The sequence below is a fragment of the Pyrus communis genome, chromosome 15 (genome assembly GCF_963583255.1).
Source record: "Pyrus communis chromosome 15, drPyrComm1.1, whole genome shotgun sequence".
NCBI lineage: Eukaryota > Viridiplantae > Streptophyta > Magnoliopsida > Rosales > Rosaceae > Pyrus > Pyrus communis.
In genome coordinates this window covers 1,438,433-1,451,640 of record NC_084817.1, presented here as the reverse complement: position 1 = coordinate 1,451,640, position 13,208 = coordinate 1,438,433, and the positions used below count along the sequence as shown (strand labels likewise).

At 36.0% G+C, this 13,208-nt stretch overlaps 3 protein-coding genes across 3 annotated transcripts; 1 reads left to right on the top strand and 2 right to left on the bottom strand.

Annotated features, from left to right (window-relative positions):
* Positions 1-1,448: 1,448 nt before the first annotated feature.
* On the top strand, positions 1,449-3,108 carry LOC137716734 (peroxidase 9-like). The gene is made up of 4 exons (XM_068456112.1): positions 1,449-1,700; positions 1,803-1,994; positions 2,143-2,305; positions 2,756-3,108. Exons 1-4 carry the CDS (start codon positions 1,449-1,451, stop codon positions 3,106-3,108), a joined length of 960 nt encoding a protein of 319 aa, XP_068312213.1.
* A 1,680-nt stretch (positions 3,109-4,788) lies between these two features.
* Positions 4,789-6,451, bottom strand: LOC137718414 (protein TIC 20-I, chloroplastic-like). The gene is made up of 3 exons (XM_068457956.1): positions 6,297-6,451; positions 5,796-5,968; positions 4,789-5,560 (listed from the first exon to the last, which is right to left on the bottom strand). Exons 2-3 carry the CDS (start codon positions 5,956-5,958, stop codon positions 4,923-4,925), a joined length of 801 nt encoding a protein of 266 aa, XP_068314057.1. The 5' UTR covers positions 5,959-5,968; positions 6,297-6,451; the 3' UTR covers positions 4,789-4,922.
* A 559-nt stretch (positions 6,452-7,010) lies between these two features.
* Positions 7,011-9,335, bottom strand: LOC137718690 (uncharacterized). Its single transcript, XM_068458237.1, has 8 exons — positions 9,100-9,335; positions 8,903-8,998; positions 8,731-8,809; positions 8,421-8,499; positions 8,122-8,161; positions 7,895-8,029; positions 7,549-7,686; positions 7,011-7,431 (listed from the first exon to the last, which is right to left on the bottom strand). The coding sequence occupies exons 1-8, from the start codon at positions 9,267-9,269 to the stop codon at positions 7,137-7,139; spliced, it is 1,032 nt and encodes a 343-aa protein (XP_068314338.1). The 5' UTR covers positions 9,270-9,335; the 3' UTR covers positions 7,011-7,136.
* Positions 9,336-13,208: the final 3,873 nt, after the last annotated feature.

The following is a 13,208-nucleotide window of genomic DNA, read 5'->3' as shown; positions in this document are numbered from 1 at the left end:
TTTTTTAAATATATTAAAAAAATAATTTAAAAATATATTATAAAAATAAAAAAGAGCCTTTTTTGTCAAGACATTTTCACAATTTTATTAGATAATACACATACGTATTTTTCAGTTATTATACTCATTTTGTAGTTTATTATTTGCACACGTTTATTGTTGAAATGGTCAATTTTCTGAATTTTATAAATATGACGTCAATAATTGATCACTAGCATCGCCAATATATAATAAATATGTCAACCATTTCATTATTTCAACAATAAGAATTTGTTGCAAGTGACCCTTTACCATAATGGTGAAAATGTGTTTAACTCTCGCATTAAGGCATGGGTTCGAACTCTGTCATTGACTAATCTAACATCTAATTTAATAAAATTTATCGTTTGACCAAAAAAAAAAAACACACACACACACAAACACAATCATAATTTGTTCCACATCCCAACCATTGCCCAAGAAAAAATAAAAGTCAGTTTCTAATATTAGAAAGTCAGAAGTGTATTTGGGGTCATAAGGCTTCACCAAAATATTTGGACATAAAATCCCTTGAAACAAAAAAAAAAATCCAAAACCAGCCGAAAAGAATACATAAAAACGTAGGGGTAATTTTGTCAAAAAAAAAAAGAATTTTAAAATTTGTTTCATTAAAAAATATAAAAACCGAGCGGTTGAGCAGGAGTAGAGTTTTAGTCTGTTTAGCTGCTAATGGCATTTTCATAGTTCACCCCTCATCTGTACCCTAAACCCAATATTCAAACCGCGTTGGGATTTTGCCCAGTGTAAGATATAGTAAGGAAACTGCGTACGTATGCCTAAAATGGGATGGTATTTTAAGCCTTAAGTGTTTTTAATTTCTCTCGTGATAGTGCGTGATTGATTTGAGATATTATTATTGTAGCGTCCCAGTGCATGATAGTTATCCTAAAAAAGAGTATCAAAATCATTTTCAATAGAGTTGTTTGACTTAGGTGTTGCTAATGTACCATTCCAGCGCAGGATAGTTATCCTTCGTAAGAAAGTATCGAAAAGATTTTCAGTAGGGTTATCTAACTTAGATAACTCTCATACCGCATGAAAAAAATGTGACGTTGGGTGGAATCAAAATTCAACGAACATATGTTTTTGTAAGAGATGCTTACGAATGACGTGGTGCAGCACCCCTACCCAAACTTTTACCCTCTTTAAGGCAACATTACACATTGATTGATTAAAATGATGCAAACTCTATAGCCAAAAGTGGAGAAAAATAAAATGGCAGAGAAATATTATTCCCTGGGGCAGGTGACACCAGAGATAACAAGTTCGACAATGTGAACAGCTCTATATCCACAGTAGTAGGTGGCAGTGGTTCCATTTCTTCCATTAGTTCACCTCTATAAATTAACTCGTCACCATGCAGTGAGAGTAAACCATACACTCAGAGCCTTGGACTTGAATTATCAATAATGGCAGTCTTCAAAGCAACTTTCTTAGGTCTTGTAGTTGTGACATTGGTCTCAGCCACGCTTTCCGGCGCTCACCTGGAGGATTTCAACTTTGGGTCCGGTGGGTCTCACGGTCTTTTGCCACAATTCTATCAATCGTCGTGCCCTCAGGTTAATGACATTGTCATCTCCGTGCTACAGCGTGCCGTTGAGATGGATCCCCGGGTAGCGGCCTCTTTGCTTAGGCTTCACTTCCATGACTGTTTTGCTCTGGTTTGTTTCTTTGAAATATTGCTACTTGCATATTCATATTCATATAATTATTATATTTACATTCATGGTGAAGTCTAAATATATGATACGATTGAACGACAGGGTTGTGACGCCTCGGTGCTACTAGACAACAATACGACGATACAGAGCGAAAAGGGGGCATCAACAAACGTGAATTCTCTCAGAGGGTTTGAAGTGATTGATGATATCAAGACCAAGCTAGAAGAAGCATATCCCCTGACTGTATCATGCGCTGACATTGTCGCCCTTGCTGCTAGGGGATCCATTGTACTGGTAAGCAAACTAATTACATACTCAAAAGTCGGTTTATAAATAAAACGAACGTCTGCTACATAGCCCTAACTATTACTTGATTATGACTTATATTTTGATTTACTAATAAGTGATTCACTTGGTTGGTATATGTGGTGCAATGGAACAGAGCGGTGGACCTGATTGGGTGTTGCCACTAGGAAGAAGGGACTCTAAAACTGCAAGTGTGAATAGTTCGGAAAGCAACATTCCAGCACCAATACCCGATCTCTCAGCCCTAATAGCCGCCTTCGAACGTCAAGGTCTTGATGAAACTGACCTAGTTGCCCTCTCAATTTTCTCCTTTTGTAATCATATTATTTATATGGGATCCCTTAATTGGTACAATTGTTCTGATTTTTCTTTTAAGTTTCAAGTTAGTTTTAAACTTTCTAATATTTTTGAACGTGCCTCTGTGTCCCATGTTATCAAATGTGTAAAAAAAAATTCGTCAAATTTAGGGTTATTTATGTCCTTTCAAGTGGGCAAGAAATAATAGAAAATTTGATGAATTTGACACTTAGGCACAAATTCAAGACTAAAGAGGGTAGAAAACAAACTGAAAGTTGAGGGTCAAATTGAAAGATGGCTATGAGAAAGTGAAACATTTTGGCTTTTTATTAGGATGTGACACTATTACAAGTAAGGTAAAACTAACTTGTTTCACGAATAACGACCGTCTAAAAGCAACACAAATTCAAGCTGAACATTTATGGGTTTTTATTATATAAACAATATCAATGCAGGAGGGCATAAAATTGGGTTCGCGAAGTGTTCGTTCGTCAGGCAGACTCGGAAATTAGTTTGCCCCAGAAGAGGTGGCGACAACACACCTGCTCCCTTGGACTTTGTTTCCCCTACAAGGTTCGACAACACCTACTTCAAGCTTATAGTTGGGGGACATGGACTTCTCCCTTCAGACCAAGTGCTTCTGACCGGGAATGGAAGGCAGGCAGCTGAGCTGGTGAAAACCTATGCAACTAATGAGAGCTTATTCTTTCAGCAGTTTGCCGAGTCCATGGTTAAGATGGGGAACATTAATCCTCTCACTGGATTAAAGGGACAAGTCCGGAAGAATTGTCGCCACGTTAATTAAGTTATTTACTAGCTAATTCAGTTTATGTATTTTCTTGAACTTTAAACTAGATAAGAGACCTTTTGGTTTTAGCTTTTTAAATGTTTCTGGAAATAAAACATGAACGAATTAAGAACTTTCTTAATTGCCCTTTTTAATTTCCTATGGGATTAACTTTTGGATTTAATGCTGCAAAGGTTCCTGATAAACGTAAAGTAAAACACTTATCTTAATCATTTGTACTTTTCTTTCTTCATGGTTGATTGATGCCTTTCCCAGGAACATATACATGTTCTTGCTTTAGATTTTGGTACTTGCAACTCAATATTTCTAGATAAAACCCATCTATCTTTAAATATCCACTATAAGCCTAAATTTAAAATCTGCAATCACATCGAAATATTATTGACCTATTAATATAATTTATTTACCCTCATACTTTATGGTCCGTTTACCAAATTCCTAAATTTATGCCAAATTAAAAGTACTAGAAAAAGTGAAATAAAAAAATATATATATAAACTGTTTGCATTAATTGTATCCATGTCATACCAGAAACTTACGTTTTTTTGTGATATATTTTGTAGTAATTGCATCCATATTAATTGGTAGGTAAATTAGTTTGTTCCAATTATTAAAAAAAAAAATTAAAACAAAAAATACCACCCCTATATTATATATTTTGAATCAAATAACACTCCTCTAACTCGTACGTAAATTATTTTGTTCCAATTATTAAAAAAAGTTCAAAAAAATACTACACACCTATATTATATATTTACGAAAATGCGTTTTGGGTAAAATTGCTGAAATTTTGGTTTTCTTTGAAGTCATCGACACTGTTCTCTGTTGTATGTAGTGTTTTCTTATCTAGAAACATCGAGTAGGCTAGAACATCGTCTTACATCATCGTATAAATGATTTTTTAATCTCATACTAATATCGTGGACGATGTTTTTTTGCTTGCATTTTTGTTGACCGCTCTCAGGTAATAGTAATGCTCATCACTTTACTTATTACAATTGGATGAGTTTAAATTTTGATATTTGTATCTATCCACTATACAGATCTCGAAATTTAAACTCGTTTAACATTGATAAATAGGGTGGTGAGCATCACAATCACTTGAGGGTGATGAGCAAAACATATTCCCTTTGTTTTTCTGTTGGGGAGAGGCAACAATGGACATGTCATCATCCATTTACAAGCCCTAATAATGAGAAGAAATTTCATGCACACGGGATGTTACGGTGGCATTAACTCAGGCTGTAAATCGAGTAGGCAAATAGTAGCTAAGACATCAACCCAACTCCAACCCAATGCAAAATGAAATTAAAGTCGGATTTAGTTCAAGCGGGTTTTAAGTTAATTCTAACTCCCCTGATTAGGTTTAAAAATCTAGTTGAGTATAGACAAATTCGGGTTGTCCCGACCCAAGTTGTAACCCATACCATTGCATCCGAAGTGCAAATGTTTCTCTGCCTCAACCAACCGCTTGGGATGAAATTTACAATAAGGCCCACTCTTTATGTTTTCTGTCGCAAGAGGTCCATTCGAATAATATCAGAATGCCTATCAGCCCAAACCCAAACCCTCCCCACAGCAAAGAAAATGAACAAAACACATTAATTCTGATCAACAATGAAATAAGCAAACAAGAACAGAAAGAGAATTCTGCTACAGCACAAACCCTGCTGATTAAATTAAAACATTTACACAAATGTCGATTTTCGAAAAACTACTTCGGCTAACAAGTTTTCATGTCGTACAACAAAATCCAAACAATGCGAGGATAACATTCTTTATGAGTTTCTCTCGTGCTTTCGTTCACTCTATTAGTCGTATGGAATTTGAATATATGCAGCATCGCAGACGAAGGGGATATCAGCGTACATGCCAGCAAGAGCACAACGTATGGCCTCCAACACAGTAAAAAGGTAAGCAAATGCAATGGCAGTCCAGAAGTGCATCCCAACCTTACCCCAGTAGACCGCAAGGGGCATCCAACGGCTCACGGTCCCTATCACCTGCAAGGCAATCTCCAGCAACATGCCCATCACCACATGAAATCTGAAGAAATGAGGCCATTCTTTTCTCCTCACAACTCCCAGATATGCAACGAAAAAGTATGCCATCAAGAACCAGCTGGGCAACCTCCCAATGGCTCCAAGGAACGGGTATGTTAAGAATTCAAAGTCCTCCAAGAACGGGTGTAGATGATACGCTGTCTCAGCATACATCCATGTCTCATGTAGAGGCATCAAATAGGGCAGACAGGCTAACGTCCTCCACCACCACTTTGGTTTCTTAGTCATTGGAGGGAACCGAAAGCTGTATGGAACATCCTTAGATGCTTGTGGGGCCATACGAGATTTGCATCTACTTTTCAATGCAGGGATTGTGCGTAACAAGCTACTGTGATCCCCGCTGAAAAATGGGCTCGATGCAGCACAGGGTTTCAAAAGTGGCATGACTACGACAAAAGTAATGTTGAATCAAAACTCGCACTCAAATTAACATATCGGTTGGCAAATAATACATCAAATTCTATTTGAGCGAATATGTATTTTCGTGCGAGTAAATGATAGCCGGTGAAGTGTGTGTCAAGCACATTAACAGATAGGATTGAGAACTACACAGTGACATACTTTTCATACCGGAATTAAACAACCAGGACATTCACAATGAAACATACAACCCATACTTACCTTCCTGCTGAGCTCTAAATGAACTCAAGCATGGAAACCCAGCCGCCTTAGCTCGAAAACGGGAAGCACAAGACAAGACAGGGCCACCAGAAACCGATGGCTTGCACACTCCGAAATTCACAGAACTGCACCCGGCGGGCATGGCGCAGCCATTCGGAATCATAGCCAGGTACCTGAGGAAAATTAATGAAAAATACTTGAAAATTTTGATGTGATTTTTCGTTAACAGTACCGGAAGCATTTCGTTAAACTTCCCTTAAAAACCCAATTTCACAAGTCGAAAACATAATCCAGATAAAGGATTATGATTTTTCTCCAATTTCTCCTCCTACTAATTTACAATGCAGCACAGTAAATGCAAAACATGCACAAATCCCTCAGCTTGAACAAGGAAAAAGATAAATTCCAAAACCCTAAATTTAATTCCAGAAAAAAAACAATTAAATCCCATAAATTAAATATCCTTTTGCCCAAAAGCCCTAATTTCATATGATAAATTACCTAGAACAGAGAAGCTGGGGAACCAGAGCCGCAGCACCCGCTTAAGATTGCGCCACTTCAATCGAATTTTTTAGGGTTTTCCGATTAGTTTCTTGTTGGTAGAGAAGAGATGAGACACCGTATCTTGTTCCGAAGAGAGCTGACTGAATGGAAGCAACGAGCCATATAGAGAGACAAAAGGCTGATGCTTTAATGAAAAGCTCATGTTCATTTTAATAAAATATTATATTTTTACATTGAAAAATTAATTTAAGTACTATTTACTTTAGGCTGATGCTTTAATGAAAAGCTCATGTTCATTTTAATAAAATATTATATTTTTACATTGAAAAATTAATTTAAGTACTATTTACTTTACTTTTTATTTTACTTTTTTATCGTTAGAAATTTAAATTTTCAAATTATTTTTATTAGTTTTCTTTGTTTGAGCTAACCCGGCTGTTTCCTAGATGGTTTGGGTTATCCATAAGCCTTATGTCCACTTGGGCCAGTTAGACTCAGTGTAGCCCAATAACTTCAGCCCAAGTCAGTTCTGCAAGGGGTAATTCTCAGACTTTAAAAAACATAATCATGAAACACGCTTCTTCATGTGTGACGACTTTTGCATGTAACGGCTAAAACGAGCAATGTGAGAGAGCAAATGAGCCGTTTGGCCACCACAAACGACAATGTATGCACATATGTTTTGTTAAGAATTAATCGTGTTTGGATTTAAAGATCTAGCATTTATCAGCAGATTGTCAACAGAAAAAAGGTTGTACGGAAATCATTTTTTCATCTAAAAATGTTTAAAACAAGAGGAAATACAGTTCGATGAATGGAGAGTTCCGCTTCCGCTACTCATGAATTCAATTTGCCATGTTGAAAAGGGCTATCCATTTGATCAATAGTACTCTGCAATCCCGACCTGTAACTTGGATGCAGCAGCCTCACTCCTAGTTCCTCCTTCATACGAGCATTCGAAACTCTCTTCTCTCCCCGTAAACCTCTCTTCTTAACGATAAGTTTCGAAGGCTCTTTTTTCTCTGAAGGCTGTTTAATCCAGCCAGGCCACTTTTTCTCAACCAAGTCTCTTGCATACTCGAATACTTCTTCCCTTGGGGCTGGATCATCGTCAACAATATTGTAAACTCGCCTGCGATTTCAAACCCTATCATTTCAGTCTGCATAAACTATATTTCACACCTTTAGAATAAATGGTTTTGAAAAGGAGCCGAACAAAGTTAAGAAAAAAATGAAACTCAGAGCCAACCTGGATGACGGTGTACATATACTGGCCATAATTGCTTGACAAATATCATCAACAGAAACTCTTGATGTGAATTGCCTATGCCCTCTCATTCTCTGACTCTCCGATAACGCTCCCTGCTTGACTATTGTATCGACAGCACTGCAGAAAATAGTTTGCAAGAAACCCAACTTTTAGCTTGAGAAAGAAGCGAAAAATTTATCAATTAGAGCAGAGAGCTGACACTGCATTGTTATGAAGAAATGTTTTTTCAATTTTGAAACTTCGGAAATGGGGGAGGCTTCCTATTAATTATAGAGTGAAGAGAAAAGACAGGATTTAAACATAATGATTTTGAATTTATCACAACCTTCTACCAGGACCATAGATGCCTCCGAGCCGAAATACTTGTGTTGAGATGCCAAGACTCTGGCCGAAATTGAACCATCCTTCCTCAGCAGCTAACCTTAACCTGCCCAACTCACTTGTGGGGTTGGGGATATTACTGCCAAATTATAGTCAAAGTTTCTGAGACAATTTCTTATATTGAGTAGTAGTTTGCATATCAAAGTCGTTAACTTAGATGCACTCACTTACTCCTCATCTACCCATGCACCGCCAGTGTCTCCGTATACACCTAGCAGAAGCAATTCCATGTTAAAAAACTAACATTGGCAAGCATTTGAGAAAACAAACAATACACAACTATTTTTAAGAAACGGAGAGTGCAACATTGTCACTTGACTCACTTCCCATGAAAGGGGGCAACAAGTGAGATGCATAACAAGACTAGTTCGAGTAAAATCGCAATGTTAGAATTTCACTTTCTGATTAAGCGTAAGATATGAACGCTTGTCGACCATATTTTATCTATATCAGAACGAAAACATACATACTAGTTGATGACAGATAACCAAGCCATTGAAGATTTCCACCCACAAGTTCTCTCCTTAGAATTTGTTCATAATGCAGCATCTACAAAAGCAAGGCCAACATTAGTTGCCCCTAAAGACGGAAACTGTCATATACATTCTAAAAACGTCATTCTGCACTCCTTCACGCACAATCATCTCGTAGTTTTTTTAAGAGAGGTGTGCAAGATTATGTTTTTGGATTGCCAATAACAGCTCCCTATAGAAATTGTCACTAAACTCGATAAAAAGTTCTGATTATCTCATAACCTAACCGGGCAAGAATTTATCATACCGGATCACCGATGCCCGGAACAGGAGGAATGGAGACAACCGTGTGCGTATGGTTCTTTATAGCATCAAGGATGATCACACTGAACAATATCCAGATATTGGTTTCCCAAATTAAGCATATCACCAAAGAAAATTCACAAAAATTATATTAAATTCAAAAAATTGACAATTACTCTGGCTCATTTGCATCAAAAAGGTAAATCTCAAAGCTCCTTTCTTCCTCAAGTTTCTTCTTCTTGTTAATGCTAGTGCAAGTACCAGAGACATCCCTAATGGAAGCAAGATTTAAGCTTAAATTAGAAACCCTAAAATTGAAATTCAGTTCATGAAATGTGAAATTAAGCACCAGAAGTGATTAAGATTTAATTACCATCCTTGGTTCTTGAGCTCGCGCCCCAGGTGCTGGCCGACGAAACCCATTCCGGCGATGAACATCCGGTTCTGTGGTTTGAACTCCGTGCCGGTCATACGGAAGACGGAACGTTTCGGGAGATGGCCGAATTGGAAGGCCGCGGAACCCGATATTTTACACAACTCCATCACGAAATATCGGAGCTCAATACAGAGAAACACTGAACCGGAATCGGATTTCTGCAGATGATGACGTGGACAAAAAGTGATTGGACTCACCTAATAAGGGCTACTAGCCCAGTCAAGGCCCACAACCAATTGATGAACTTTATGAATAACGGGCCCCAACCAACCCAAATCAGAATTTCGATCATTTTATTATAACATTTATTTTATTTTTATTTTGTTTTGGGAGTCAAACATATGATGACGTGCACGTAATTGTGATTGAAAATTATCACATTATTCACTTTACCTTTAATTTTATCTTTATTGTTAAAACTCAAAATTTTCAAATTTTTTTTTATTAATTTTTCTTATATTTTAATCCTAAAAAATCAATCAATTTTAAATGTCACATACAAATGTATATATGTCGAACGCTTAATGCTTCATTAAAATTTTGAAATGTTCCATTAAATTGATTGATTTTTTTAGTACTTTAATTGGGAAAGAATAGTTCCTAGGGTTTCGGTTTTCCAAACCACCCCTGTGAACAATAGAGTGTACCTCCTTGTTTGGAAAACCGAATCCTAGGAACTATTCTTTCCCAATTAAAGTACTAAAAAAATCATTCGTAATATATGTGTTTAATACAATCATTCAAATGTATTCATGTGAATATATATATATATATATATATATTTAACAATCATCATCTGATCATTGATACGGTGATGGTGTAAAATACATCTAAGTATTGAGTATGGGCTTGGATTTTCTGCCCTCCCCATCCCAATCCCTCCTATTTTTGTGATCACGGTTAAACCACGTTAACATTTTATATTCCCATTGTTTTTTGTGACATCCCACATCGTCCAGGGGAGTAATCCTTATATGTATATTCTCATCCCTACCTAGCACGAGGCCTTTTGGGAGCTCACTGGCTTCGGGTTCCGTAGGAACTCCGAAGTTAAGCGAGAAGGGGGCTAGAGCAATCCCATGATGGGTGACCCACTGGGAAGTTGCTCGTGAGTTCCCAAAAACAAAACCGTGAGGGAATGGTAAGCTTAAAGCGGACAATATCGTGCTACGGTGGTGGAGCGGGGCCGGGAAGTGATCTGTCCCGGGCCGGGATGTGACAATTTGGTATCAGAGCCTAACCCTGGCCGTGGTGTGCCGACGAGGACGTCGAGCCCCTAAGGGGGGTGGATTGTGACATCCCGCATCGCCTAGGGGAGTGATCCTTATATGTATATTCTCATCCCTACCTAGCACGATGCCTTTTGGGAGCTCACTGGCTTTGGGTTCCGTAGGAACTCCGAAGTTAAGCGAGAAGGGGGCTAGAGCAATCCCATGATGGGTGACCCACTAGGAAGTTGCTCGTGAGTTCCCAAAAACAAAACTGTGAATGAATGGTAAGCCCAAAGCGGACAATATCGTGCTACGGTGGTGGAGCGGGCCCGGGAAGTGATCGGTCCCTGGCGGGGATGTGACATTTTTGTCTTATTATTTCTATAAAAAAAATTAATATAAAATGTTGACGTGGGTTAACCGTGACCACATAAAATAAAAGAAAATGGGAAGGGTATGGGATGAGAGGGCAAACAATCCAGGTTCATTGAGTATATGTATTTAATACAATCACAATCTAACCGTTTTGATGGTGATTGTATTAAATATATATAAGTATTATACCAAATCTTTTATGTTATAACACTTGATGCATTAATTGTTTATATGAGAAAATTATTCGACCATTGCATCCAACTGTTATTACACTATATTTTATTACTTGTAAGGGGCTTGAAACTCATTTACACTATGTGTTGGATGAAGAAATTTAAAATCATTAAAGAATTTTAATAACGGAAATTGAAATGAAGGGATTTTATTTTTTAGAATTTTCTTGTTTGGTTAATCTAAAAGAACAATGGAATTGGATACAGAATTTGTTATTTTTAAACTCTCAATCATAGAAATTGGGAAATGACACCTATTTATATGGAATTTAAACTTGGAAATTGGAGGTCCCGAATTTTAAGCTTATTTTCAACACGGAAATTCTAAATTTTTATGTTTATGAATCTAAACAAGAGAATTAGTGCATGTCAATTTACAAATTTTAACTTTTATCCAAGTTCCAAATTTATTTTCCTCATCCAAATATAATGTTAGTTCAAGGATTTGTAGTCGAAGTTATGAGTTCGATTCACCTACTAGGTAAAACTTGTATCAAAATAAAATATTTTTTCACTCATTTTATAATTATAGTTAACAAAGTGACTAAACTAAATTAAGCTTTAATTAAGTAGGTAAGTGTGTTCTGTCTATTCCATGTACGTAGAACAATGACTACAAACAATAATATTAAGCAACAAAATTTTCAGTGAACACATTCTATTATATTAAATGTCATAATACAATTGGTTGATATTTTTTTTTACAAATTTCCAACCAATTATATTATAATACTTGATGTATCATGCTGTGTTTTCAACACATTAAAAAATCTCTTAACCACGAGGTAGAGGTACATATATGCAGTGCATGCAATACAATGGATATTCTGAAACAAGAATCATCCAGCTAATAACTCACGATTATTTTACACTAATGATTTTGATCAACTACCAATTAATTAAGAATCAGTCATTTTATAATGTCAGCAAATTTGCATGATTCAAAACGAAAGAACGAACGAACGGAAGCCATAAATAAATTAAATTGTATTCACTTATTTTGTTGTCTTCATATCATATTTAATTTTAATTTAAAGTTTGGTACAAGCGACCTACTTTCCTCCCTTAACCTTCAAATCCAACTACTAAAATAAATGAAGTTCCGACAAATAACAAATTCATAAATTAAATTAAAGGCTTTCCAGAATCAACTTGGTGAACAAGGACGTACACTCTGTTCACAGGGGTGGTTTGGAAAACAGAGGCAGATTGATTGTCCGCCCTTCTCATACGATGCCCTTTTCATGTTTTTCTATTTTGTGCTATCACGGTTAAGTTACGTCAACATTTTATATAGATTTTTTTTGTAAAGATAATAAGACAAAAAGTAATAGGAATATAAAATGTTGACGTAACTTAACTGTGACCGCACAAATAGGAGGGCATGGGAAGGTGGTGTAAATTACATCTAAGCATTGAGTATATGTATTTAATACAATCATAATCTAATCGTCTTGATGGTGATTGTATTAAATATATATAAGTATTGTACCAAATCTTTTATGTTATAACACTTGACACATTAAATGTTTATATGAGAAAATTATTCGACCATTGAATCCAGTTGTTATTACACTATATTTACTTAGTTTTTCTACAATTTTATTACTTGTAAAGGGCTTGAAACTCATTTACACTATGTTTGGATGAATAAATTTAAGATCATCAAAGAATTTTAATGACGGAAATTGAAATGAGTTCGATTCACCTACTAGGCAAAACTTGTATCAAAATAAAATATTTTTTTCACTCATTTTATAATTATAGTTAACAGAGTGACTAAACTAAATTAAGCTTTAATTAAGTTGATGAGTGTGTTCTGTCTATTCCATGAACGTAGAACAATGACTACAAACAATAATATTAAGCGACAAATTTTTCAGTGAACACATTCTATTACATTAAGTGTCACAATACAATTGGTTGAATTTTTTTTTTCATATTTCCAACCAATTATATTATAGTACTTAGTGTACCGTGCTGTATTTTACACCAATGATTTTGATCAACTAACAATTAATTAAGAATCGGTCATTTTATAAAGTCAGCAAATTTACATGATTCAAAACGAACGAACGAACGGGAGCCATAAATAAATTAAATTGTATTTACTTATTTTGTTGTCTTCATATCATATTTAATTTTAATTTTAAAGTTTGGTACAAGCGACCTACCTTCCTCCCTTAACCTTCAAATCCAACTACTAAAATAAATGAAGTTCCGACCA